General features: G+C 41.9%; 1 protein-coding gene across 3 annotated transcripts in view; it reads right to left on the bottom strand.

Moving 5' to 3' along the window:
* SPECC1 (sperm antigen with calponin homology and coiled-coil domains 1) overlaps window positions 1-26,830 on the bottom strand; it is a 286,549-nt gene that overhangs the window by 70,705 nt on the left and 189,014 nt on the right. For all 3 annotated transcript variants that reach the window (XM_075561007.1, XM_075561008.1, XM_075561009.1), the window contains 3 exons: window positions 22,845-22,926; window positions 14,448-14,604; window positions 10,028-10,130 (listed from right to left, as the gene is read on the bottom strand). In XM_075561007.1, coding sequence (XP_075417122.1) covers window positions 10,028-10,130; window positions 14,448-14,604; window positions 22,845-22,926 — 342 coding nt within the window. The remainder of the gene's footprint in view (window positions 1-10,027; window positions 10,131-14,447; window positions 14,605-22,844; window positions 22,927-26,830) is intronic.

The following is a 26,830-nucleotide window of genomic DNA, read 5'->3' as shown; positions in this document are numbered from 1 at the left end:
GGCGGTTTCAAAATTATGTATGTCACAGCAATTACCAATAGCTCCTTTTTCCTTGTATACTTTTTAGTAACGTTGTTTGCCTTTGTCAAGCTGTATATACAACATCCTCATCCGGTGTTATCTTTCCATCATCAAAAACAGCAAGTATCTACTATCTTGTGACTGAACTCCTCCTCCACGCTTACTTGGTGATTACTAATGAATGTTCACTTTTGTATTTGTTCATGTCATTCCATAATGAAGAAACACACATATACATACATACATATAGGAGCCCTAGTGGTGTAATAATTATGTTTAAAACTACCAACAGCTTCTTAGGAAAAAGACTGGGATTTCCTCTCGTATAAACTGTTATAGTCTCAGAAACTCACAGGGGGGTGCTTTAAGTCAGCATTGGCTTTATGGCAGTGAGTTTACACACACACACACACACACACACACACACACGGTGATTGACTTACCACAATCAACATCATATCATCCAACTTCCTCCATGGTTCAAGAAATTTGGGGCGCATGTTTTTAATGTTATAGCTTGACCAGCTTTGTAACTTAGACGGCAGTTCCCTACACAAAGCCCTGCTTGATGGAGATCGAGGACTCCCTATGGGGTACACCTCAACATCAAGAAAACAAACACCAACAAAACAGCTGGACCAACGAGCGAGTTCACGATAAATAACAACAAATATTGAAGCTGCGATGGATCTCACTGGATCAACAATCAATGTCAAAAAGAGAAAAGGACAATATTGCATTGGGCAAATCTGCTGCAGAAGTCCTCTTTATAATCTTAAAAAGCAAAGATGTCCCTTTGATGATAAGGGTGCTTGACCTAAGCCGTGGTATTTTCAATCACCTCACATGAATTCACAAGCTGGACAGGGAAAAAACCCGAGGAATTGATGCAATTGAACATGCTCTTGATGGGAAATACTGAGGATACTATGGTCGGACAGAAGAACAAACACATTTGGTTTGGAATTAGTGGTCACAGGTTCATGAGAAGGGAGAGGCAGTCTCGCTTACTTTGGGCGTGTTAACTGCAGAGACCAATCCCTGGAGAAGAGCATTAGGTTTGGTAGAGGGTCAGCAAGAAAAGAAGAAATCCTTAATGGCGCTGTTTGACACAGTAGCTGCAGCAACGGACTCCCACATGCCTACTGTTGGGAGGACAGCATGGAACTGAATGTTTCGTTATGTTCCACACCGGGTAGCTCTGAGTCAAAGCTGATAACAATGACAACATGCTACTTCACAACACCTACTTCTCATTCCCACAGCTGTTCTCCCCGGTGAAGCCCTTCTAACGAACTGCATTTCTCTTCCTTTGTTTAATATCTGCTTTATTGTGATGTAAGTTTTTTCTTACAACAGGTGTAATTTTGTGGTACTCTCAAGGTTGGATGACCATTTTAAAATCAATTGCATTTAAGTTGATTCCAATTCATGGCTACTCCATGAATATCAGAACTGCACTCCACAAGGAGCCATGGTGGTCTACTGGTTACAAGTTGGGCTATTAGCCACATGGGCGGCAGTTTGATACCACCAGCAGCTCCATGGGAGAAAGACCGGGCTTGCTATACCTGTCAACAGTTACAATCTCCAAAACCCACAGGGGTCACTATGGGTCAGCATTGTCTCCATGGTGGTGAGGTTTTTGTTTGTTTGTTTAACATTTTGAAAGTAGATCCCCAGGCCTTTGCTCTAAGGCAGTTCTGGGTGGGCTTGGACGTCTAACCCTTCTGTTAGTACCTCCCAATCTAAAGTACCTACCCAGTCACTGTAACCTCATCTCGTTTAATCCTCTGCTCTCCTCTTCTTTCTTTCTTTGTTACCTGTTCCATTACCTTTGGCCAACCCCCTTCGTGGAGTCCACACCTGTTTCCTGGTGCTGGGCAGCACAGCACAGCACCTAGCAGGTGTTCGGTGCATGTATACATAGATGAAATGAGTGTATGCAGATCACACTTGGAATGCAGCCAGCGAGGGCAATCCACAGTACTGACCTAGGTGCCTGCCTCAGGTCAGGATTAGAAGTACTTTAATGGGGTTTCCCCAGACCTGCCTTGATCAGAACTATTAGACACCACTTACTGGATTTTTTTGGCCTCAGCTGAATGCGGTATCACTCCTAATCCGATTTTTCACTACTGCTGTTCCTACAGCCTTAGCCGGGCCTCCAGTGTCTCACTGTACTGACCACCTAATAAAGGCCCAGACAAAACTCTTGAACTTTGATTCAGTCTGGTTAACAGAATCACAGTTGACTAGCTTTCTTACTGCCTTATCTTGCAAAAAAAAAAAAAAGATGAGATGAGAGACAGAGGATATTAACACACCAGTGACTATAGAAGCAATGTGAAGAGAAACAGGAGACAGGAAAGGTCTCATTTGAGTTTAAGTCTGTGGAGACTGCTATTCATCACAAACCACAGTTACTCTCTTCCAAGTTTCCTGAGGAGCCAGGAGCTCCCTGAGATAGTCAATTATTCACCACTTTTGTTATTTAAACTCTTGGGCAGGAAGACTTTAACTATGAAACATACTATGGCCACAAAGTCTGTAGAGCCTGTTGTCGGGAATGGACTTCATTTACTAATACGGAGGACATGGTATATAAAATGGAAATGTTCACTTAAGTGGTAAATGAACTCAAGAGCCTTGGGATGTTTAACCCACTGATAGACAAACCAATCAATATAGATATAAATAGACAGACAGATCGTTGGATGGCGTAGGGTTTCCTTGTCTGTCAGAAAGGCTGAGCATGTCTAGGTCTAGCACCCTCCTTGTAAAATGATCAAAACAAGAAGTGTCTCACAGATCCCCACCCTCATCTGCTAGGTTGTTACGTTGCAGGGGTGTTTGTGCTGCAATGATGCTGGAAGCTACGTCACTGGTCTTTCAAATCCCAGCGGGGACGCCGACGGTATACAGGTTTCAGAGGCGTTTCTAGGCTAAGACAGATGAGGAATGAAGGCCGACTGACTAATTTCCGAGGATTAGCCAGTGACAACCTATGGACCACAACAGAACGCAGATGGATAGTGTTGCCAGATGGGCACCAGAGGGTGAGAGGCATTCAAAATATAGTGTCTGAAACTGACTCAAACATTCCAATGATCATGAAGCTAATGCTGCCCTGGGCCATGGTTTGTTCTGCTGCCAGGATTGCCATGGGATGGAGCTGACGGGATGGCACCTCACACAAACTATTAAATGCTGAACCGATTATGAAGCCTCACTCGTCTTGTGCTAAGGCATTCCTCAATGTACTAAAGCATTAGAGAGCCGAGGTCTTACTAACACCCAGAAAATGCAATTCAGGGCACTCTGACGCTCTGAGGCCACAGACAGTGGCACCACAGTGTCCTTTGTCATTTCTCTCTGCCCTCAGTTAGCCCAAGGATGGTCATTTTTCGGTGCCTTCTGCCTTTCTATCACTTGTAATACCGACGAATGCATGGCATTCCGGCCCGACTCTCCCCAGGTCTTCATCGCGTCCCATGGCATGAGGAGGCACAACCCTCCACATCGCCACAAGTGGCTCTCTGGCTGCATGGCCAGGGCTCTGCAATGCCCAGACCTTGAGGGAAACACAAGTGGGCTATCAGTCAAACGCCACCTCCAGAACACTTGTATTTAAAATCGATTCCATGCACCTCGCACTCCAAGCCTCCGGACCTGCTTTATTTTTCCTCCGTAGTTCAGATCACTTCCTAATACAATGTATTTTTTGACACACATATATACATAGATAGATAGAGATATTATATGAGAGAATATAAATTCCATGAGGCCAGAAATTGTTGCCTGTTTTGTTCATCACTGAAACGCCAGCATCTAAAATATTTTCAGGCACCATAGAAAGTGCATTGGATCAATACATGGAGGATTTTGACATACCGTACAGGATGTCAGGGGGGCACACTGGGTCAAACATTGGATGGTTAATGAAAAGATTGGTGGTTTGAACCTACCAATTGCTCCACGGGAGAAAGGAGGCATTCTCCTTCCGTACGGATTTTCAGGCTGAGACCTGCAGTTGCTATGAGCCACAATTGACTTTATAACACTGTCATCAAGTATGCATCTTTAAACTCCTTTCTCCCACGGTGTGATGGTGAACTTGAACCATTAACCTTGTAGTTAGTGGCCACTACATAACCCACTATGCTGCCTGGGTTCCCATTTGTTTTCAAAAAGATTGCAAACCATCTGAGTTTTCATCAATTTGTTGAGTCAGGAACCTTGGTGACGAAGCATCACTGGGCTGCTAATCTCAAGGTCAGCAGTTCAAACCCATGAGCTGGTCCTCTTGAGAAAGATGAAATGGTTTGCTAACTTAAAGAGTTATAGCCTCAGAAATCCTAGAGAGCAGTTCTACTCTGTCCTGTAGGGTCACTGTGAGTCAGAATTGACGTGATGGCAATGGGTTTTACTCCAGAGAGTTGGAACTGTGAGGATGGCAGAGGCCTGGCCAGTGTTCCATTCTGTTGTCACTATGAGTCAGGGCCGACACAGTGGCACCTATCAACAAAGCAACAACTCCCAAGAGAACAAGCTTCAGAAGGCAGATGAGGCATGGTAGACAAGCAAGTCTAGACAAACACTACTTTGTGAAGGGTAAATAAAACAGACCCAGATGATTTATATTTCCCTCTAAATTCACAGATTTAACAATGAATGAAAAACACTCTCCAAAAAAAAAAGAAAAACACTCTCCAGGCAAAACGAGCTTTGGCTTTCATCAAACATAAAATGTTTGGAAACCCACTTCAAGATGTTCATAAAACAAACAACAGTAAAATCACTACAGCAGGAAATATTAATCTCACATTTCTGCCTGGAAGTTTATTTCCTGTAACTTAATTATAACATTACATCCTTGGGGGCTAATTTCTTTTGAAAAGGTTGTCTCTTTGTAGCTGCCCTACTACTTCCCTTAAACATTAGGGCTCAACCACAGTCAAGACCTCATTTCTGGTCGACTATTCTTTAAAATTCTTCAATGTTTCCTTGCCATTTCCATTATTTTACCTTAAACCCTCTTGTAACCAGCTTTTCCCCCTGACAGCTTCTTTTCCCCCCTACCTTTGGCACACGGCTAGTATGTTTAGGGGTGTCATTATTGAGATGGGGTGGCTTCGACCCTTAGAATGGGGCTGAAGCAGAGTGGTCAGAGGAGCTGAGAGAAAAATAAATGGGTCAGAAAGTCGTTTGCATTTTGGGTGCCTCTACAACTAGTAATAAGCATGACTAGATTTCTTTTTACATAAGATGAGGAGGAACTAATGTCAAAGGTTGTTGTTAGCTGCCATGGAATCAGTTCTGACCCATCGAGACATCCTGTGCCTGGTGCTGGGCATCCTCACAACTGTTCCTGTGCCGGAGCCCATTGTGGCCGCCACTGTGGCCGTCCATCTTGCTGAGGGTCTTCTTCTTCACTACCCCTCCACTTTACCAAGCATGATGGTCTTCTCCAGGGACTGGTCTCTTCTCAAAACATGTCCAAAGTATGTGAGATGAAGTCTCACCATCTTTGCCTCAAAGGAGCACTCTGGCTGTATTTCTTCCAAGATCAGTTTGTCCTTTGTCAGTCCCTGGTGTTTTCAATATTCTTTGCCAGCACAACTCTAATGATTGATTCTTCTTTAGTCTTTCTTTTCCAACATCCAACTTTACCATGGACACGAGGCAATAAAAAATACCACGGCTTGGGTTAAGCGTACCTTAGTCCTCAAAGTAACATTCTTGATTTTCAATACTTTAAAGAGGTCTTGTCTTCTGATCTCTTGACTATTGTTTCCATGAGCATTGATTGTGGATCCATACAAGACAAGATTCTCAACAACTTCAACCTTTTCTCCATTAATGATGATGTTGCCTATTGGTCCAGTTGTGAGGATTTTGGTCTCCTTACACTGCATGGTCATCCACACCGACGGCCCTAACCCGTGATCTTCATCAGCAAGTACATGAGGTCCTCCTCACTTTCAGCAAGCATGGTTGTGTCATCTGCACAGTGGAGGTTGTTAATAAGCCTTCTTGTAATCCTGATGCTGCGTTCTTCTTCATCTAATCCAGCTTCTCTGATGATCTGCTCAGCATACAGACTGAATAAGCCTGGTGAGAAGATACAACCCTGTCGCACACCTTTCCTCATTTTAAACCATGCGGCATTCCCTTGTTCTGTTTGTACAATTGCCTCCTGATTTATGTTCAAGTTCCACAGGAGTACAATGAAGTGCTCTTGAATTCTCATTCTTTCATGGCTATTCATAGTTTGTTATGATCCACACAGTTGAATGCCTCAGTACAGTCAATCAAATACAAGTAAATACCTCTCTAGTATGCTCTGCTTTCAGTCAAAGGTATACGATACTTAAATTCTTGGGTAGAGTCTCACTTTAAGATACCAGCTGCTGCTGATATGGAAGTGACCATCCCGGTTTCACTAATTAACAATCTAGGGTAGGTCTTGGCCTACTTTTCTTCTAGTTTTGAAATTTCCCCAATCCTACCATCCCCCAAAGCTGGATGTGAGGCAGGGAGTGTTTCGGTTGTCACCGTCTTCAGAATTTTGGCATAAGGGGGTACTGGCAAGGAAGACTGTGCCCGAGTGTGACGAAGAGAGTAAGAGTTGGTTGTTTTAAAGAGGTGGCTACATAGTGCAAAATGTAAAATAAAGCTCCTGGAAGGCAAGGAAGAAAACCATCTGCATAACTATCTAATAACAGATAAAGATTTCTTTCTCTTTTTTTCAGATAAAGATTTCTTAAGCAGGTTATAAAAAGCACAAGCAATAGGAAAAAAGGCTGCTGAATTATGGAGTGGATGCATAAAGACAGTAGCTGATGCAAGGGCTTGTAGGGGATGGATGTGTGTGTGGGGGGAGATCTGCGGGTGAAGGGCTTTCAGGAGAAACACTGAAGGTGGGAGGGGCAGGGCACTAGACCTGAAGGTGATCACACAACTCATTTTAAATGTGATTTAATCATGTGTGTGTAGGGAAGAAAATGTTCTGAAATTGACTGTGGTAATGATTGTACAATTCTTGATGCGATGGAACCATTGAATTGTGTGATATGTGGACTAAGTGCCAACAAATCTGCTGTTAAAATCTATGAATTAGACTTAATTAACATTAAGAACTCTGTTCATTAACAGACACTGTTACTCAACGCACTGCCATTGAGTAGATTGTGACTCAGAGTGACCCTAAGACAGAGTAGAACCCTGCGCTGGGTTTCTGAGAAGTCAGATTTTTAAGGAAGCAGAGAATTTCAACTGTCTTCCTCAGAGACACCATTCAAAAGCCCAGTCAAACTCACTGCCATCGAGTCAGGAAGACTGAAAATCCAAGTGACACTGACACTGACCGAATAAACGTGGACTACATCTGTTTGACAGAGGACGTATAGCCACAATATACCAGGAGGTGCACTAATCTCATGGAAAAGTAATCATATTTTAAAATTCCATTCGTGTGCAATTGTGTGAAGCTGCCTCATATTAAAACAAACAAAAACCCTAAAGGCAAAAGTGAAAATTAAAAGTTCAATTGTAAAATGGGAAAAACCTCTGAGCTGCCAAACTCCAAATGTCCTGTGAGCAAATGAAAAGGTGTACAATCTCCTTAATCAGCAGGGAAATGGAACCCGAAATCACAGTGAGAGACCAGTACACACCCAAAGGTTTCCAGGACCAAGCGTTGGTGAAAATGAAAAAGAGAAAGCTCTCAAAAATTCCTGATGGGCAAATGGGTGCATAAGCAAATGTGGTGAAGAAAGCTGATGGTGCCCGGCTATCAAAAGAGATAGTGTCTGGGGTCTTAAAGGCTTGAAGGTGAACAAGCGGCCATCTAGCTCAGAAGCAAAAAAGCCCACATGGAAGAAGCACACCGGCCAGTGCGATCACGAGGTGCCCAAGGGACCAGGTATAAGGCATCATGCAAAAAAAAAAAAAAGATATAAGTGTGTGTATGTATGTGTATATATGTGTATATGTATGTATGTTTGTGTATATATGTATATATATCATATTAAATGAAGGGGGAAGTGCAGAGTGGAGACCCAAGGCCCAAGTGTCAGCCAATGGAGATCCCCTCATAGAGGGGTTTAGGAGAGGAGATGGGTTAATTAGGGTGTGAGGTAGTATCGATGAAGAACACAGCTTTCCCCCAGATCCTGGATGCTTCCTCCCCCCAACTACCATGATCCGAATTCTACCTTGCAGGGCTGGATAGGACAGAGGCTGTACACTGGTACATATGAGGGCTGGAGGTACAGGGAATCCAGGGTGGATGATACCTTCAGGACCAAGGGTGTGAGGGGCGATGCTGGGAGAGTGGAGGGTGAGTGGGTTGGAAAGGGGGAACTGATTACAAGGATCCACATGTGACCTCTTCCCTGGGAGAGGGACAGCAGAGAAGGGGGGAAGGGAGACTCCGGATAGGGCAAGATATGACAAAATAACAAGGTATAAATTACCAAGGGCATATGAGGGAGGGGGGAATGGGGAGGGAGGGGGGAAAAAGAGGACCTGATGCAAGGGGCTTAAGTGGAGAGCAAATGCCTTGAGAATGATTGGGGCAGGGAATATATGGATGTGCTTTATACAATTGATGTATGTATATGTATGGATTGTGGTAAGAGTTGTTTGAGTCCCTAATAAAATGTAAAAGAAGAAAAGAGAAAAAAATGATTAGGCCAAAGACTGTAAAAAAAAAAAATTCCTGATGGGATGGGAGTTTTACAACCACTGTGCAGATCGGCTTGGCACTGTCTTCTAATAGTTAATAAAAGCAAATCCTATTGCCCAGTAATTCCATTCCTAAGTGTGTATCCAGAAGATGAGCATATATATGTTTCAAAAGCTATATATAAGACATCTCAGTGTTACTTGTAATACTCTCAAACCAGAGTAACTTAAAAGCTCATCATTAATAGAATGGATAAATAAATAATGGTATAATCACTTATTACTAATTGGGAAAGACCATGAGAAAATTAGCGCTAATGTGATGACATGGATAAATACTACTAAATATGGCTTGATAAAACTAGAGATGCATACAGTACATTATTTTTTAATCCAGCTATATAAATTTAAATGAAGCAAAACTATTATAGTGTTTAGGGATGTATAAATTTGTAGAAAAAAATTTGTGGATAATACTGTATATACTCGTGTATAAGCTGAGTTTTTCAGCACATTTTTAATGCAGTTTTGTGGTCAAATTAGGCGCCTCAGCCGATATTCAGGTCCGCTTATACTCGAGTATACATGGCAGTTATCTCTGTACAGGTCACAGCTGGAAAGCGTCCTACGGAAGGATAGGGTGTATTGGCAATGCTCTGCTTCAAGATCTGGGTAGTGATTGCATGAGCTTTTGTTTCATAATAATTCATGAAGCTATAGTTTATATTTCAGACAATTTTATCTTAGTACGTGCTATTTCACAATTAAAAAACAACTTAAATAGCTATCAGGTATTACTTCCTTGTCTAATTTTCCCAGAAAACAAATGCTATCCCAGTCAATGGAAACCCTTAAACTAAATGCAAACAACTCTAAAAAAATATTAAAAGGCAATCTGGGGGAAAAAAACATGGAGGCGCACCTGTATGGGGTTAGAGTATTCTTTAGGAAGATGATTTAGCAAAACCTGTCTCTTTGGGTTGAAGTCTGGGAACTTATGTTTCGCTGGGGTTGACAAAAAGGTAGTGTTCTTGGCACCTCCCAGCACCAGCACCTTAAGAGATACAGCTCAGCCTTAGTACAGGATTCGTTGAGTAGAGTGCAGACTAGACTGTAGTCCCACTTGTCCATGATTGAGTTCCTTTCTTCGGTACACAAAGATAACACTCTGCAAGGTAGCTCTGCCTAAGAGCCTGGAAGGATCTTAACTACACATGCACTGGCCAACCCAAGCATGTGCACACATGGAACACATCCTGATGGCACCAGACAACGTCTCTCCCCAGTTCAGATAAGTTGACCAACATTCTCTTACCGCGTAACCTTCTGTCTTCCTCTGGCACCATTTCAGTAGAGCATTGCGCTTGGAGCCGCCATATTCTCTGGCCAAAGCAGTCAAGGGGTCTCTTCGTTCCACACTAGTTAGAAAGAATAGCACACAGTAAAGAGAAGATGCTAATTTTTATAACCTTAAATGATACAGGAAGGAGTAACTAGAGAAGCAAAAGCCTAGGTTTATCCAGCAAGATGCTCAAGAAACAACAAATTAGCCACATTAATAACATTTTAAAAATTGTGATATAGATGTAACATCACATTTTCCATCTCAATATATTTGCATGTATAGTTCAGTGACATTGATTACATGTATCAGGTTGTTAACATTGTCCACTTCTAAATGTTCTATCACCTTTAACAGAAAATCAATAACTCCTAGTTTAATCTCTCCCTCCCGTCTGCTCTTAAGAGTCATGAATAAACTTTGGTCTCTCTCTGTTTGCTTATTCTAATTCCTGTGCACGGAACCTCCTGAATCCAGATGACAGCTACATCGTCAGAGAAGCAGCAGCAGAAGCAGGAGCCGGAGAATGAAACAGAGTGATGGACTCCCCACCCATGGAGCAAGTAAAGCTGAGTGCTTGCGTGCAGGAGGGAGGCTGTCAGAGTGGGGTGCTTCTGGGGAGCTGGGTTTGCTGACCCACAGAGTGTAAGCTGAATGCCTTCAGACTGAAGCTTAAAGCAAAGTGTTATGTCCTTTGGGCATTTATTAGCAGACTTGCCAGAACTTTGTAACAAGTCCAAAGAAACACCTTAACCCTGAGCATTTCCCAATGGCATTGTAACTTAGTAATTTCCCTAACAGACCCTTTAATCATGAATTTTGTCTGTGAGTTCTGCTTAGTCATTGCAATGGATATTAGAACCTACCCAGGTAAAGTGGAAAACAACAACAATAACAACCCAAACTATGCCACTGAGTCAATGCCAATTCTGAGCAACCCTATGGGACAGGGTGAAATTGCTCTGTGGACATCCCAGACTGCACCTCTTTGTGGGAGGAGAAAACTTCATCTTTCTCCCACGGTGGCTGGTGATTTGAACTGCTGACCTTGCAGTTAGCAGCCCAATGCTTAACCACTATGCCACCAAGGCTCCTAGAAAGGTGGCGAACATGAAGACATTACAATAATTATAATCCTCGTTTTCTTAGGCTGGCAGATGGGTGAGTAGCTAGATGAGCCTCCACTGTATTGCTATTTTTTACATGTATATTAGTATTATTTCATCAGGGTTAAGAGTTGGCCTACTAAACTAAAGGCTAGTGGCTTTCAACCTATCAGCCGTTCCACGAGAGAACGATGAAGCTGTCTGCTTCTGTAAAGACGCACAGCCTTGGTAATCAAATGGAGCGGTTCTATTTTGTTCCAGAGAGTCTATGAGTCAGAACTGTTTCGGATCCATCCAATATTTAGTAAAAAAAATATTGTACACAGAGTAGTAGGGTAATTCTAGACCTCAGCAGTATGCATTAAGGTAGAAAGATCTTAAGACTATCATTTCATACTTGAATTTAAGGTTTTGTTGTATGATTCGACGACTGCTTTTCCTGGCATGTGGCTGATCTCTTAACATAAGTCAAGTTGTTGTGGCCAGTCATTATGAACTACAAAGGTAGGTGGCTTTGCCTGTGTTGACTACACTCAGCCTTATTTTATTTTAGAGTCAAATTTCTGGAAAATGAGAGAAACTAAAATGATTTGGGGAAGATTTTCAGAATAAATAGATGCCAGTCTTCCATCAATGTTCTTGAAAAAATAATAAAGCTAAGTAAATAAACCAAAATAATAATAATGAATAATAATGATCTTTCAAAGTAAGTAATTTCTAGTCACTTGTTTATCTCACTTACATGACCATAAAATTAAAATAATTTAAGTTTTTTATAATGAACAGTGTAATATAGCATACTATATATACATAGCACTTTGTTATTGATTTTTTTAGCATGCAGAAAAGAGTCAATTAAAATCCCTAAAACGTACTTTACGTACTTAAATTTCTTGCACATCAACAAGATTCAAATATCGGTATACTCAAAGAGATAATGAGGGCTGACTTTATTCAGAGTTTTATAAACTCCTTTATAATACTCACCAGAGTGGTAGCTATAACATTTATTAAAGCCATTCCTCCTAAAGGTGTATATTTATCTACTTATGCATCTGCAATTATTGAGTGAAATGCTATCTGTGTAACACAATGCAAAGGGCTGAGAAAGATGCCCAAATATAAGATGCAGAATTTACTCTCTAATTTGTGCCCAAACAGAAACAAAGACGTGTGCACTCTGCAACAGTTAGTCGCACGACAAAGCAGTACAAGAATTAAATATCCGAAGTTCTACCAGTGCCACCAGGAGTGAAGCTGAAACCTCGTAGAAGATTTGGCCTTGAAAGAGAGTTAAAATGTAGGAGGGTAGCATGACAATAGACAGGCAGTTCAGGCCAGAACTTGTAAACAAAGGCTTGTAGTTAGGAATGCTCACTTCATATTGAGGAGGCTAGAATTAAAGCCTGCTTGTAAAACTCCTTTTAGACCGAGTGAAGAGCTAGGGATGCTGGCAGGTGAGTTGGGGTGTGGCTAGCTCCTGGGGCATCTAGAAGGCCAGGTACACACACCTACCAGTCCAAGGAGACACACTTTTGATGTCAAACGATGCAGTGGATAACAAATCCCATTCCACCTGCCAACTATGTCCCATGGAAAAATCGGCTTCCCTTCTCTGTTTAGTTCAGACCCCAGGCCCACACAGCCCTTCATTCTAATCCTAGCAACACAGGCTAGATCAGGGGGTATTAGCTACAACCTCAGGAGTCCAGAACTTGTGTGCTTCAGCCCAGGCAGAAATCCTATTAGTTTGCATTTTATAATTCACGGGACTGAATTTCAGATGCCACAGGAAACAGCATACCTGGGATAACGGCTTTAATGTAACAACCACAACAAAAGGATTCAAAGAGGCACATAGGATAATAGCTGGGACCCAGTGTAACGTGGCCATTTCTCTCTCCCAGGGCTCCTCACTAAGCAGGAAGTTCCAGCTGAGCCTCAGGGTTCAAGGCTCTTGTTGGCCTTGTCATGTGGCCATGATCGAAGATATCATGTCTCCTGAGGTTTTACCAGCTTTGAACCCCCTCGCCTCTTGGTCTAGCCAGTCTCCACTCATTAGTCTCAAGTATGGGTCCAACTTGAAAGAACCAAGAACAAAGACCAAAGTGCGTTCTGCAAGGTGATGTCACTCGTTATGCCAGGATAAAGAACCTGGATCTAAGTGTGGACAACAGAGTTCTGAAAGGGTGGGGAGCAAGATGCACCCAATGTTTTAGAAGTCTAACCCACAGAGACACAGGAAAGAGAGAAGAGAGGAGACACTAGAGATTTTCAGGGGTCTGGGAGACCAGGTGCACCGAAAAGGGAAGAGGTGGCAGGGGCCTTAGGCTAAAGACAGGCTCTTTGTGAGCAGCCCTGTTGGTGTCTCTCTCTCTCCCCCATCACTGCCAAAGTCCTCATTCAACAATAACTTCAAAATGCCTCTCTAAATCCTTCTCATCTGCCAGTTTTCTGATGGACTATCCTTAAAAAAACAGGAGTCTAATTTGACTAGAACACTTTTGAAAAAAAAAAATCCCACAAATTTACTGCTTCCCCATTGCTTTGCCAAAACAAGGATAAGCCTTTCACCTTGGTTTAGAAGATCATTCACAATATGGTTCCAAATTGCTTTTCTGGCTGTGGGATCCCAAGCGTATACCCAACAAATTCTGATGGACAACCTAAAGTATATATGCCAGGTCCTTACTTTCATGAAGGCCCGTCCGGTGTAGTCAAACAGTTCCAGCCACGATGCAGTGAACTTTGTGTGATAACGTGGCCCCAATACCACCAGTCTCCAGCAAAAACACTACTTCTTTCCCCTGGTCTTCATGATCCAACTAGGAACCCTCAAGTACTTTGCTCATACTTTTTTATGACCCTTTATCCTACTTTTAAGGGGCCCTTGTGGTGTACTGGGGTACATTCTGGACTGCTAACTATGAGGTCAGTGGTTCAAATCCACCCTTTGGTCCATGGGAGAAAGTTGCTTTCTACTTAAGTAAATGTTTATTATAGCCTTGGAAACGCACAAGGGCAGTTCTACTCTGTCCTACAGGGCTGCTCTGAGTCGGAATCAACCTGATGGTAATGAGTTCTTTCTCTTTTCTTTTTTGTTTATGGTTAACCCATTTTGCATAATGCTACAGTCTAGTGTCTACCCATGAGACTTATTGAAGACAGGTACTGCATCTCAATTGTATTTGGGAATCACTTATAGGATGAATGTAAGTTAAAACCGGGGAAAGAACCAAAAATTGTCAGCTCCACGCTCTTCTGATTTCTTACTCTTTAATTGATACCTGAGTTTGCTTTGGGGTTTCAGCGCCCTGGTGGAAGTGCTCAGCAGCCTTGCGTTCCCGAAACCCAGAGACGGGGGTCTGCTCAGTGATTCCAGGGAAGGACTCTTTCGGAGGTAAGAGTCTGGTTTCAGGTCCTCGGCCCTTCCTTTTAGAAGATCTGTGGAAGCAGCAAACAAGACAATCACGCTCGAAGACCAGAATTTTCATTCGTCGTCACAACTCATTCTCAGGCACCCGCTAATAATACATCAGGCTTCAAAAGTATTGTTATACATAGTTTTGGGATTAAAAAATGCAAATAGGGACACAGAGTTTTCCAGCCAGGATCCTCCCGGCAAAAGTGATCATATAATTGAATGAGAGAGAGATGAGGCTTTCTACTTCCACAAGCAGGTGCAGTCTTGGAAACCCACGGGGCAGTTTGCCCGGTCCTCCACAGTCCCTAGGAGTCAGAATCGACTCGAGGGCAGTGAGTTTGCGTGTCCAATGAGAGGATTCCTGGTCGCACAGTGCTTAAGCACTTCACTGCTAACCCAAAGCTCCACAGTGCAAACCCATCAGCTCCTCTGCAGGAGAACGAGGTAGAAGGCTGCTTCTGTAATGCTTTCCTAGCCTTGACAGCAGTTCGGCCCTGTACCCAATGAAATGAAATCAACTGGCTTTGTTAGTGTCCAACGTTGCAGTGGTCCAGGGGTAAAATTCTCAGCCCCCAAACTGGAAACCTAGGTTTGATTCTTGATCTGGGTCCATCATGCTCGCTCAACACCTATCAGTGGAGGCTTGCATATTGCTAAGAGGATGACTAGGTCTCAGTGGACTTTCAGACTGACACAGGCTAGAAGAAAGGCCGAGTGATCTACATCTGAAAACCAGACAACGAAAACTTCATGGGTCAACAACCATTGATCGTGGTGGTGGTGCCATTCGGTGTGCATGGGGTTCCCACGGGTCGGGCAGCTAAAGCAACAACAAAGAAGAATTGATGTCTTTGAATTGTGACATTAGAGAGGAATATTAAATTCTACCCTGGACTGCCAGAAGAATGACTAAATCTATTTTGGAAGACGTCCAGCCAGAATACTACTGAGAAGCCAGGTTGGAAAGAATTTGTCTCATGGACTATATTTCTATTTTTTAAAGTTCTATTCTTTAAAAAAAAAAACTTCACTGTGAACTAGGTGAAGGCTTACAGAGCAGATCATCAGTTTTGCATTCAGCGGTTCATATACATTTTGCTTCAACTCATCCATTGCAGTTCCCTCAACGAACCGCCACCACGTGTCTTACTTCCTCCCTGTGTTTCCTGTTTCCAGCCCTCCTTCTTCCCTAACCCTTCAAACGTTGTGAACTATTTTATACTATCGCCCTTGGTGTGCTTCAAAACTCAGGTTCTGTTCATCCAGGCCCATGAGCCCATTCTCTCAAGGTGTTTGGTTACGTCTAAGAAGTTTCCTTAACTGCGCCCTTTGTATGCTCTACCACATTCAGGTATATATTTACAGCAGAGGTGAATAGATATTACGGTACTTCGTCTGTGAAATATATGGACAAACTCTTACTCCCTTCGACACTTGTGCAGCCTGCATGTCTACCCAGGTACTTACTTGTAAATCGGCATTATTGCTGAACTCTTAGAAACCATCCAGTGCCTTGCAGAGACAGAAATGCTTTGCGTAAATCATGCTTTGTTTGTAATGAACCCATCCATGCACGAAGCAGAATACCAGCAGCGTAGCTTTTTAACTTACCCTCATACACAAGGTCATGGGGAGTCAGAATCAATACCTAATAACAAAACATTTATCTCCTCCCCTGCCTCTGGTAACCACGAATACGTTTTGTTCTCGACACCTTTGCCAACTCTTGCCTTTGTTATATGAGCGCTCATAGACTATTTGTCTTCTTCTGATGGACCTATTTCATTCTGCGTAATATCTGCAAGCTGCATTCATATTGTAGCATGAATCATTCCTTCATTTCTCTTATTGGCTAAGCAGCAGTACTGTATGGATGTACCAATTTTGTGCATTCATTCATCCACTGAGGGGCCTTTCGGTTGTGCCCTCCTCTGGCTATTCCGACTAGTGCTCTGAGGATCACTGGCGTACAGTATCTGTTCAAGTTTGCTTTCAAGTTGTTTGGGGAAGGGCCTCGGAGTGGAATGGCTGGGTCTTAGGGCAGTTCTACTTTTAATGTTTGAGGCACTGTCACATGGTTTGTGAGAATGGCTACACCATTTTAATTCCCGCCAGCAATTGGATGAGGTTTCTAATTTCTCCTTATCTTTGCTAGTCTCTGTTTTTCACCTTTATTTTGTTAAGAATGAAATGATATCTCATGGTTGTTTGGATCTGCATAGCTTTGGCAGCTAATGATGTTGAGCATCTTTCCATTTAAACGCCTTCTGTTTTTGGTGAAATGTCTATTTGAGTCCTTTGTCCTCTTTTGTGATTGGGTTAACTGCATTTTATGGTTGCCAAAGTTTTATACGTATTCTGGTTATTAGCTTCATATCAGATATTTGGCTTATGAAGCTACTCCCTGTCAGTAGACCGTCTTGCAAATTCTGGTACAGTCGTTTGAAGAACGAAAGGTTTTCACTTTTATGACGTCCACTTATTTGTGTTGCCTTTTGCTCTTTGTGCTTTATCATCCAATAAGATAATCCATTGATTGCTAAAAGCTAAGCCCAACAGCTTTGCCCTGCGTTTTCTGAAAATTTTATGGTTTTACTTCTTATTTAGACCCTTAGTCCGCATTTTGCATTTGTTTTTATGTATGGTATGATGCATGAGTGCTGCTTCACTTTTCTGCATATGGTAATAAAGTTTACCCAGCATTATTTACTGATGAGACTCTTCTTTACCCTTTGAGTAGATTTGGCATCCTTGTAAAAAAGATCAGTTGACCATCGACGTGTGGATGTATTTCTGAGCTCTTAGTTCTTTCCATTGGTCTGTGTCTACTTTCCTATCAGTGCTGCTTTGACAGCTCTGAAATGGGTTTGAGATCAGTAAATAGGAGTTTTTCTTTCAGCTTTGTGTTAACTGGCGGAGCCTTTTGACATTTTACATAAAGTCGAGGAATGGTTTTCCTATTTCTTTAAAGAAAATTGTTGGAATTTTTATTGGGATTATGCTGACTGTTTTGAGTAGTAGTGATGTCTTAACAGCATTTAATCCATGAGCACAGAACAATTTATTTACGTCTTCTTAATCTCTTTTAGCAGAGTTTTATAATCCATAAAGTGAATGATAGATCCTTAGTGAACTTTAAATCCTAGATATTTTATTTTGTTACATGCTATTAAAAATAGAATCATTAACCTAATTTCAAAATTCTCATTACTAGTATAGAGAAACACAAATGATTTTGGCTCATTGGTCGTGGACCCTGTAACTTTGCTAAATCCCTATTAGCTCTACAAAGCTTCTATTGAACAGGTTTGTATTTTCCACATAGGATCTTGCTATCCAGTCTGTATACCTTTTCTTTATTTTTATTACTTTGTTATAGAGACAAGACTTCTGGCTATGACAGCTCATGAAAGACTGACCAGAAGTGATGAGCAGGCACCTTTGTCTTAGTCTCATCTTCAAGAGAAGAACTCTCGGTGTTTCTCCACGAAGTTTCATGTGGCCCAAAGGCTCTTCATATATGCTCTACATCACATTGACGGTGTCCCTTCTAAGGCACACTTCTTGAGTTTTCATCAAGAAAGAGTGTTGTGTTTTATCAATCTTTTTCTGTCTCCATAGAGATGATCATGTGGCTCTTCTCCTTTTCAAATGTTGAAAGCTGCGCTGTATTTCTGAAATAAATCCCCCTTGGTCATGGTGTCTGACTCGTTTCATATATTGTTGGCTTCTGTTGGCTAGTATTGTATTAAGAAATTTTGCATCTACAAAGGGGCTTCAAGAAATTTGGGGAAAAGTGAAATGGGAAGATGATGGAACTTTTTCTATGAATTTTTTGGAGCACCTCATTAGTGCATCCACAAAGGATATTGGTCTCCCATTTCTGCTTTCTTGTGGCCTTTTAGTTTTGCTATCCAGGCTATTTTTGTTTCATAGAATGAATTGCGGAACATTCCTTCTTTCTCTAGTTTTTACACAGGATTGGTGTCAGTTCTCTAAATTTAGTAGAAGTCTTTGGTGAAGCCAAAGTCTAGGATTTTTTTTGTGTAAATGTGGAAGCTTTCGGTCACTCATTCAACCTCTTCAGTGATTACTGAGTTCGTTGACTCTTTTTGAGTCAGTTTGGATAGATTGTGTGCTCTTAAGAACATGCCCATTTCATCTAAGCTACCCAGTTTGTTGCTGCTCTCTTGTTATTTATAATATTCTGTCATTTCTACAGGGCCAGTTGGAACATCTCCTCTGATTCCTTAGTGGAATTATTTGCATCTTTTCTGTCTCTTTTTTGTCTTTGTTAGACTAGCTAAAGTTCTGCCAATTTTATTGATCTTTTTAAAGAACCAACTTCTAGTTTTGTTGATTCTATTGCTTTTTATTTACTTATTACCACTCTGATCTTATTTTCTTTCTACTGGTAGGTTAAGGTTCAGTTTGCTATCTCTGTTTAGTTCCTCAAGTTGTAGGGTTAGACTGCTGATTGGAGATCTTTCTTCTTTTTTCATGAAGGCATTTATTTGTGAAGTTTTCTCCTGTGTACTCCCCTTTATTGCATCTGGTGAAATATGAGTATGCTATACTTTCATTATAATTTGATACTAAGAAATGCGTGATTTCTTCCTTGACTCCATTGGTAGTTTAAAAGTGTTTTTTTAAAAATAATTTTATTGGGGGCTTGTACAATTATTATCACAATCCATACATCCATCCATTGTGTCAAGAACATATGTACCTTTGTTGCCATCATCATGCTTTAAAAGTGTTTTTGTTGTTTTGTAATCAAGGATATTGAGTTTATGTTAATGGTGGCGGAAGGCCTTGGGAAAGGACATCGAGAATGGATCCAGAGTTGAGGAACTTTTTCAACTGTATACGTATAAACTGCTCACATACAGTGTCTTATCACATACATTGTCACTATGCACATATGAAAAATCCACCAAGTACCCGCTGCTGAAAACAAAAAACTGGTCATGAAAGAAGCTGAATCCTCCTCGAGGGAAGATATTTAAAGGACCACAAAAGAATAAAATGGGAGAGAATTTTAGATTGACCAGAAGAAATTCAAGCTCACTGAATTCAGTGACTTGCTCAATGCCAAACAGCAGGTTGGCGATAAAGCAGAACCCATGGTCTCCCCCTATTACACCAGAAATAGTCATGGAAGAAAACAATATTTGTACAGCTAATAGCCCTCAATTATGGGTAGAGTGAAGCTGGCACTAAGGATAATTAGTTCTAAAGAGCAGAGAATAACAGTGTTTGCATCACTAAAGAAAACAGCACAACAACAGCTTCTGGTGACCGCAGTGTTGGTAAGGCTAGCCAGAAAGCAAGCAGTTTTTTTTCAATGCACAATCCTTTTTTATTATAGAAAATATAATCATCAAGGTAGACAGGTGCTTGGCAGGGGCAAATTGGATGGTAGTCAAAAAACTGTTTACTTCCGGGCAACAGCTGTTGTACTTTTAACCTCAGTATTCATCCTGTCAATGAAAATAAAAGCTTCTACACACAAAAGGAAGCTGATGGGACCGAGAGACCAGGACACAGTAATATGATCAAAGCTTACCTACACCCATAGCACGGTGCACACAGCCCAGCGGCTCCCTCGTTTACGTTACATAGCAGGTAAACACAATTCAATCCAGGAAGATTTTTTCCCCAATCACTGTTTCTCTCCAACACTTTTTGTCCTTCCTCTTCCTCCCCTCAGTTGGTACCTGACCCACTGGGCCGCACGCTCCAGACTCTGCTTTAATCTCCATCTCCGTTCATCCCTTCTCTGGGTTTCCCTTATGTTTCTAATCTCACACTGCCAGGAAACGGAAGGATAAACCTGACCATGTTTGCCTGTGATCCAAAAGAAATTCAGTTCGAATTTCTTATTTTTATTTAAACTATGTTAAATAAATTTTGCTTTATACTTAATAACAAAGTACAGGCAGTGTCTGGGCTATGACTCTCCAACTTCCATAAAAGTTATCACTACATATCAACTTCTTAATGTCTATTATATTAAAAATTCCAGGTACATACAATGATTTATAATAACCAACAGGTATAACTTTTCAACATGCATCAAAGCATTATTACTACTGCATTACTTTGTTAAAGATTTTTAGGGTGTCTAGAAGTATTTCTTAATTTTTTTGATAGAAAAGTATACTAAGACAAACATTGGACTAAATGACATTAGATTAAAACAGTTCCAATTTACATAGAACGTAGACTTAAAGACATATCTGGAAATAGAACTCTTTCATAATCCGGAAACGACCTGTATATCTAGCTAAGTGATGTAGGTACTAAATTTCTGATTTTCTATACTTTCTAAAATACCTACTCCTGTGAGATGATGGCAACTCCTGGTAACCTAACGTGTATCAGGTTAGAACTTTGCTCCCTCGCATTTTCAATGGAGAAAAATCGGAGCAGATCGCCAGGCCTTTCTTCCGAGTCTCCTCTTGGTAGACTTGAATCCTCAACCTTTTGTTTAGCAGCCAAATGTGTTAACCGTTTGCACCTGCTTGACAGCTTAGACTCTGAGCACCAAGTTTGCATTAGGGTGCATTTTATAGTGATAGGCCTAAATCCATTTTTTTGGTGTCCATGTAGCTTAAGCTTCCCCTGAATTCTTTCTCACTATTAATTGGCAATGTGAATAGTTTTCCCTCAGGCAGAATGCATTAGAAAGCGATTACTACAGTCTGCCAGCCAGTCCAGGGCTAGGGGCCTAGGCCTGACAACTTGCCCGGGTGTGTCTTGGACGGAACTTTGGGGCTGGGGTTCACATGCTCCTGAATCATTCTCACTGCCGTGGTTGAGTGGCCCTGAGCTGACCTTTTAAGGTCTTTCGGTCTTGTATAAAGTACGTGCCCCAATGATGATTCGCGGTCCCCTTCCGACTTCTGCAGCCTCTCCTGCTACTGTGACGTAATGACCTGCCTCCAGACATGATCTGTGACAGTTTCCCTTGCACTCCGATGTCTTTTTGAGGCAGTTTTCTATAAAACCTTCGACGGCATGACGACTTCTTGCTGATGGTCTCCCTAATCTGGTTGATGTGTCTTTGTTTCTTTGTCCTTTGCAAGATGTAATACATGTGCCTTTACATATGTTTGAATCTGGGGCCTCTTGGTGTACTGGTTTTGAGTTGGGCTGCAATCTGCCTGCCAGGCAGTTCGAACTCCCTGGCAACTCCTCGGGAGAAAGACTGGATTTTTCTACTCCCATAAACAGTTACAGCCTTGGAAACCCACAGGGGGTTCGTGATGAGTCAGCACTGACTCAAAGGCAACGAGTTTGGTTTCGTGTTTTGTCTTTACAACACATCACCCAGGAACTCCATCCTTCCTAAGGGTGCTAGTAAATAATTGATACAGTGTTCTATTTATTTATCTCTGTGTTTCCTCAATAACAGGATATGTATCAATAACATTTTAAAGATAGACTACAGGTAACCTAAACATGCGACTGGGCCGAAGGTGTTCTGGGTGTGTGAATTAGTAGAGCAGAGGGCAGCAGGTAAGAGGATGATGACAGTAAGTATTGTTACAGTGCTTAGTGTCTATTGGGTATTGTTCTACATGCGTTTTGTGTGTTCACATGACATGGTTTAGACATGAGGAAACCATAGCACAGAGGAGAATGACTGGGCCACAGTCATAAGGGGCAGTATCAAGACTCACACGAAAGCAGTCCAACTCTGAAGCTACTGGCCCTTGGCTAGGAGCACAGAGTGCTGGCACAAGTGGAAATGTGGCCCGGGAAGAATCCTGATGACCAAAGCCACTTCATTATCAGGCTTTGAATAAGAAAATATGGCGTAACAACAGAACGGAGAGCTCATCCAAAGGCAAAGATATCACTAAGAAAGGCCTATTTTAGGAATTGTGGAAGTAATAAACATTCACACCCAGATAACATTTTTCTTGAAATAGTTCATTTTCTTTTTTTTTTCATTTTCTTTTTTTTTAAGAGATTGTAAGATAGTCTCTTGAAATTCACTAAAAAGGGAAAAAGAGGAACAAAGTGTGGTGTTTCTCCTCACTGTGTGCATTCTGAGACACAGTTGGCATAGTACACGTCTATTCTCCTCTACCGGAACCGCTAGGACTTCACGTCTGTAGCGATCCAGTGCCAGGTTGAAATGGCTTCGAATAAACGTTGCCAATTAAATTTCTAATATGCAAAGAAAAGGGGAAACGGTTATCCCAGCAAGGAAGTAAGTTGGAAGTCCTTCATCATTGAGGTGATTTACCTGAGAAGGGAAGGTCAGGTAGATCCAGGCGCTGAGTTACTCCTTTGCCCGCTGGCCGCAGGCTGCTGTACGCTGAATGCCTCTGTAAGAACCAAAAGGAACCAACACGGGTGAACTTGCAGTCAGGGAAAGCACGGACACAGGTACACGCTTACAACAGTTCTCACACACGTTACAACCAAGGGCGCTTTTAAAAGAATGTAATTATTTAATAGATAATGAACAGAGTCGGCAGGTCCTCAAAAAGATTATAGAAGGCATATTGTGAAAACTGTCTTCTCTTCCATGACGATCACCTAGTTAATTTTCTTCCCAGGAGTAGTCATTACTAATCAGCTTATAAGTACCCTTTTTAAAAATACTCTGTGGATGTATATTTAGGGATATATTTAAAAATATTATGTTTTTTTTTGGAATTATGAAGTCTGACAACTGATCCAAATCGGTGGTGAGGAGGGTGCAGGAGGCCTGGTAGGGCATGATCAAGGGTAATGTAACCGAGAGAAATTACTGAAACCCAAATGAAGGCTGAACATGATAGTGGGACAAGAGGAAAGTAAAAGGAAATAGAGAAAAGAACTAGGAGGCAAATGACATTTATAGAGGTCTAAATACAGGCATGTACACATGTAAATATATGAGGATGGGGAAGCAGATCTATGTGCATATATTTATAGGTTTAGTATTAAGGTAGCATATGGACATTGGGGGTCCACTCAAGTACTCCCTCAATGCAAGAACACTTTGTTCTATTAAACTGGCATTCCATGACGCTCACCTTCCTGACACAATCGCTGAAGACAAAGTGGGTGCATAAGCAAATGTGGTGAAGAAAGCTGATGGAGCCCGGCTATCAAAAGATATAGCGTCTGGGGTCTTGAAGACGTGAAGGTTAACAAGCAGTCATCTAGCTCAGAAGCAACAAAGCCCACATGGAAGAAGCACACCAGCCTGTGTGATCACAAGATGCCAGAGGGATCAGGTATCAGGCATCAAAGAACAAAAAAATCCTATCATTGTGTGCTAACCTCCCTGATATGATTGCTGAAGACAAATGGGTGCATAAACAAATGTGGTGAAGAACGCTGATGGTGACTGGATATCAAAAGATATAGCGTCTGGGGTCTTAAAGTCTTGAAGATACACAAGTGGCCATCTACCTCGGAAGCAACAAAGCCCATACCAGCCTTTGTGATCACGAGGTGTCAAAGGGATCAGGTATCAGGCATCATCAGAACAAAAAATTATGTCATTGAGAATGAGGGGGAGTGTGGAGTGAGGACCTCAAGTCCACCTGTAGGCAACTGGACATCCTGTTACGGAAGGGTTTCGGGGAGGAGATGAGCCAGTCCAGGGTGCAGTGTAGCAACGATGAAACATACAACTTTCCTCTAGTTCCTAAATGCTGCCCCCCCCCCCCCACTATCACGATCCTAATTCTACCTTACAAATCTGGCTAAACCAGAGGATGTACACTGGTACAGATAGGAAATGGAAACTCAGGGAATTCAGGACGGATGATCTCTTTAGGATCAGCGGTGAGAGTGGCAATACTTGGAAGGTAGAGGGAGTGTAAGGGGAAAGGGGGAACCAATTATAAGGATGTACATATAACTTCCTTCCTGGGGGATGGACAACAGAAAAGTGGGTGAGGGGAGATGTTGGGCAGTGTAAGGTTTGACAAAATAATAATTTATAAATTATCAAGGGTTCATGATGGAGGGGGGGGGCGCGAGGAGGGAGGGGGAAAATGAGGAGATGATGCCAGAGGCTTAAATGAAGAGTAAATGTTTTGAGACTGATGAGGGCAACGAATATACAAATATGCTTTATACAGTTGATGTATGTACGTATTGTTATAAGAGTTGCATGAGCCCCCAATAAAATGATTTTAAAAAGAAGGTAAAAAGAATCAGGAATTATGAGCAAAGTGTGTGAGATCTTTGGGGCAACATCAAGTATGCACACAGGTGCATGACAGAAGTGTCAAGTGGAAAAATGGCAGCAGGAATATATACATTTTAAGAAATAATGACTGACAATGTCCCCAATCTGATGAAAGTCATGAAGATGCAGACTGAAGAAGCTCAATGAACTTTATAGAGATCCAGACTGAAATACATTGTAGCCGAAGTGTAAAAAACTGAAGACAAAGAGAATCTTGAAAATAGGAAGAGAAAAGTAAATTGAGGGGGGCTTCAAAGAGATCAGCGAAAATTAGAATTAAAAGACAATGGAATTTCTCTGAACTTTCTTGAAGTTCCCCCCCTTGTACAAGGGATCTTCAATAAGATTAATAACTGATTTTTCAGAAGAAATGATGGAGGCCAAAAAGCAGTGAGATAACATTTAAATTGAAAAACAAACAAACAAACAACCTACCAAAAAAACTCTATCAATCTAGAATTCTATCCCTGAAAATGAAGGATAAATGAATATATCCTCAGACAAATAAAAGCTGAGGGAATTCACTGCCAACAGGCCTGCTATACAATAAATTCTAAAGGAGGTCCCTTAGATTGAAAGGAAAAGATATCAGATGATAACTCAAAGTCATAAAGATATTAGATGGTTCTTTGATGCCTGATAACTGATCCCTTCAGGACCAATTCGATCACACAGGCTGGTGTGTTCTTCCATGTGGACTTTGTTGCTTCTGAGCTAGATGGCCGCTTGTTTATCTTCAAGCCTTTAAAACCCCAGTCACTATCTCTTTTGCTAGCCAGGCACCATCAGCTTTCTTCACCACATTTACTTGTTCACCCACTTTGGCTTCAGCAGTTGTGTCGAGAGAGTAAGCATCACAGAGTTCCAATTTAATAAAAGAAAGTGTTCATGCACTGAGGGAGTATTTGAGTAGAGGCCCAAGGTCCTTCCACCACCTTAATACTAAACCTATAAATACAGACACATAGATTTATTTCCCCATCCTCCTACATATATTTGCATGTACATGTCTTTGTCTAGACCTCCATAAATGCCCTTTGACTCCTAGCTCTTTCCTCCATCTCCCTTGACTTTCCTCCTGCCCTACTACCATGCTTCGTCGCCACCTGGGATACAGCTATACCTCTTCTCTACGCAACCTTACCCTTGTTCATTCCCCACCAGGCCTGCCACTACCCCCTCTCTACCATTTTGGGTCCCATGTTGTTCCCTTGTCCCTGTGTTTGTTAACACCACTTCCTTACCCCCCCTAGCTCCCCAACCCTAGGTCCCCCCGGAACTGTCGGTCCTGTTGTTTTTCCTCCAGATAGTTCATCCAGCCTGTCCTATTCAGACAGACCTGTGGAGACACTAACATGCACGAAAACAAGACAGAGGAAAACAAAGCAACAGTATACAACCAGACAACAAAACAACAAAAGCAAACCACTGACAAAGAACAAAACACTTCACAAAAGAAAAGCTTGTCCTGAAGGGATCAGTTATCAGGCATCAAAGAACAAAAAATCATATCATTGGCTGCACACCTCCATGATAGGATCACTGAAGACAAATGGGTGCATAAGCAAATGTGGTGAAGAAAGCTGATGGTACCCGGCTATCAAAAGAGATAGTGTCTGGGGTCTTAAAGGCTTGAAGGTAAACAAGCGGCCATCTAGCTCAGAAGCAAAAAAACCCACATGGAAGAAGCACACCAGCCAGTGTGATCACGAGGTGCCAAAGGGACCAGGTATAAGGTATCATGCAAAAAATATATATATATATGTATGTATGTATGTGTGTGTGTGTGTGTATACTAAATTGAATGAAGGGGGAAGTGCAGAGTGGAGACCCAAGGCCCAAGTGTCGGCCACTGGAGATCCCCTCATAGAGGGGTTTAGGAGAGGAGATGGGTCAGTCAGGGTGCGAGGTAGTACCGATGAAGAACACAGCTTTCCCCCAGATCCTAGATGCTTCCTCCCCCCAACTACCATGATCCGAATTCTACCTTGCAGGGCTGGATAGGGCAGAGGTTGTACACTGGTACATATGGGGGCTGG

This window comes from Tenrec ecaudatus, chromosome 10 (assembly GCF_050624435.1).
Source record: "Tenrec ecaudatus isolate mTenEca1 chromosome 10, mTenEca1.hap1, whole genome shotgun sequence".
Lineage (NCBI taxonomy): Eukaryota > Metazoa > Chordata > Mammalia > Afrosoricida > Tenrecidae > Tenrec > Tenrec ecaudatus.
This window is presented reverse-complemented; position numbering and strand designations above follow the sequence as displayed.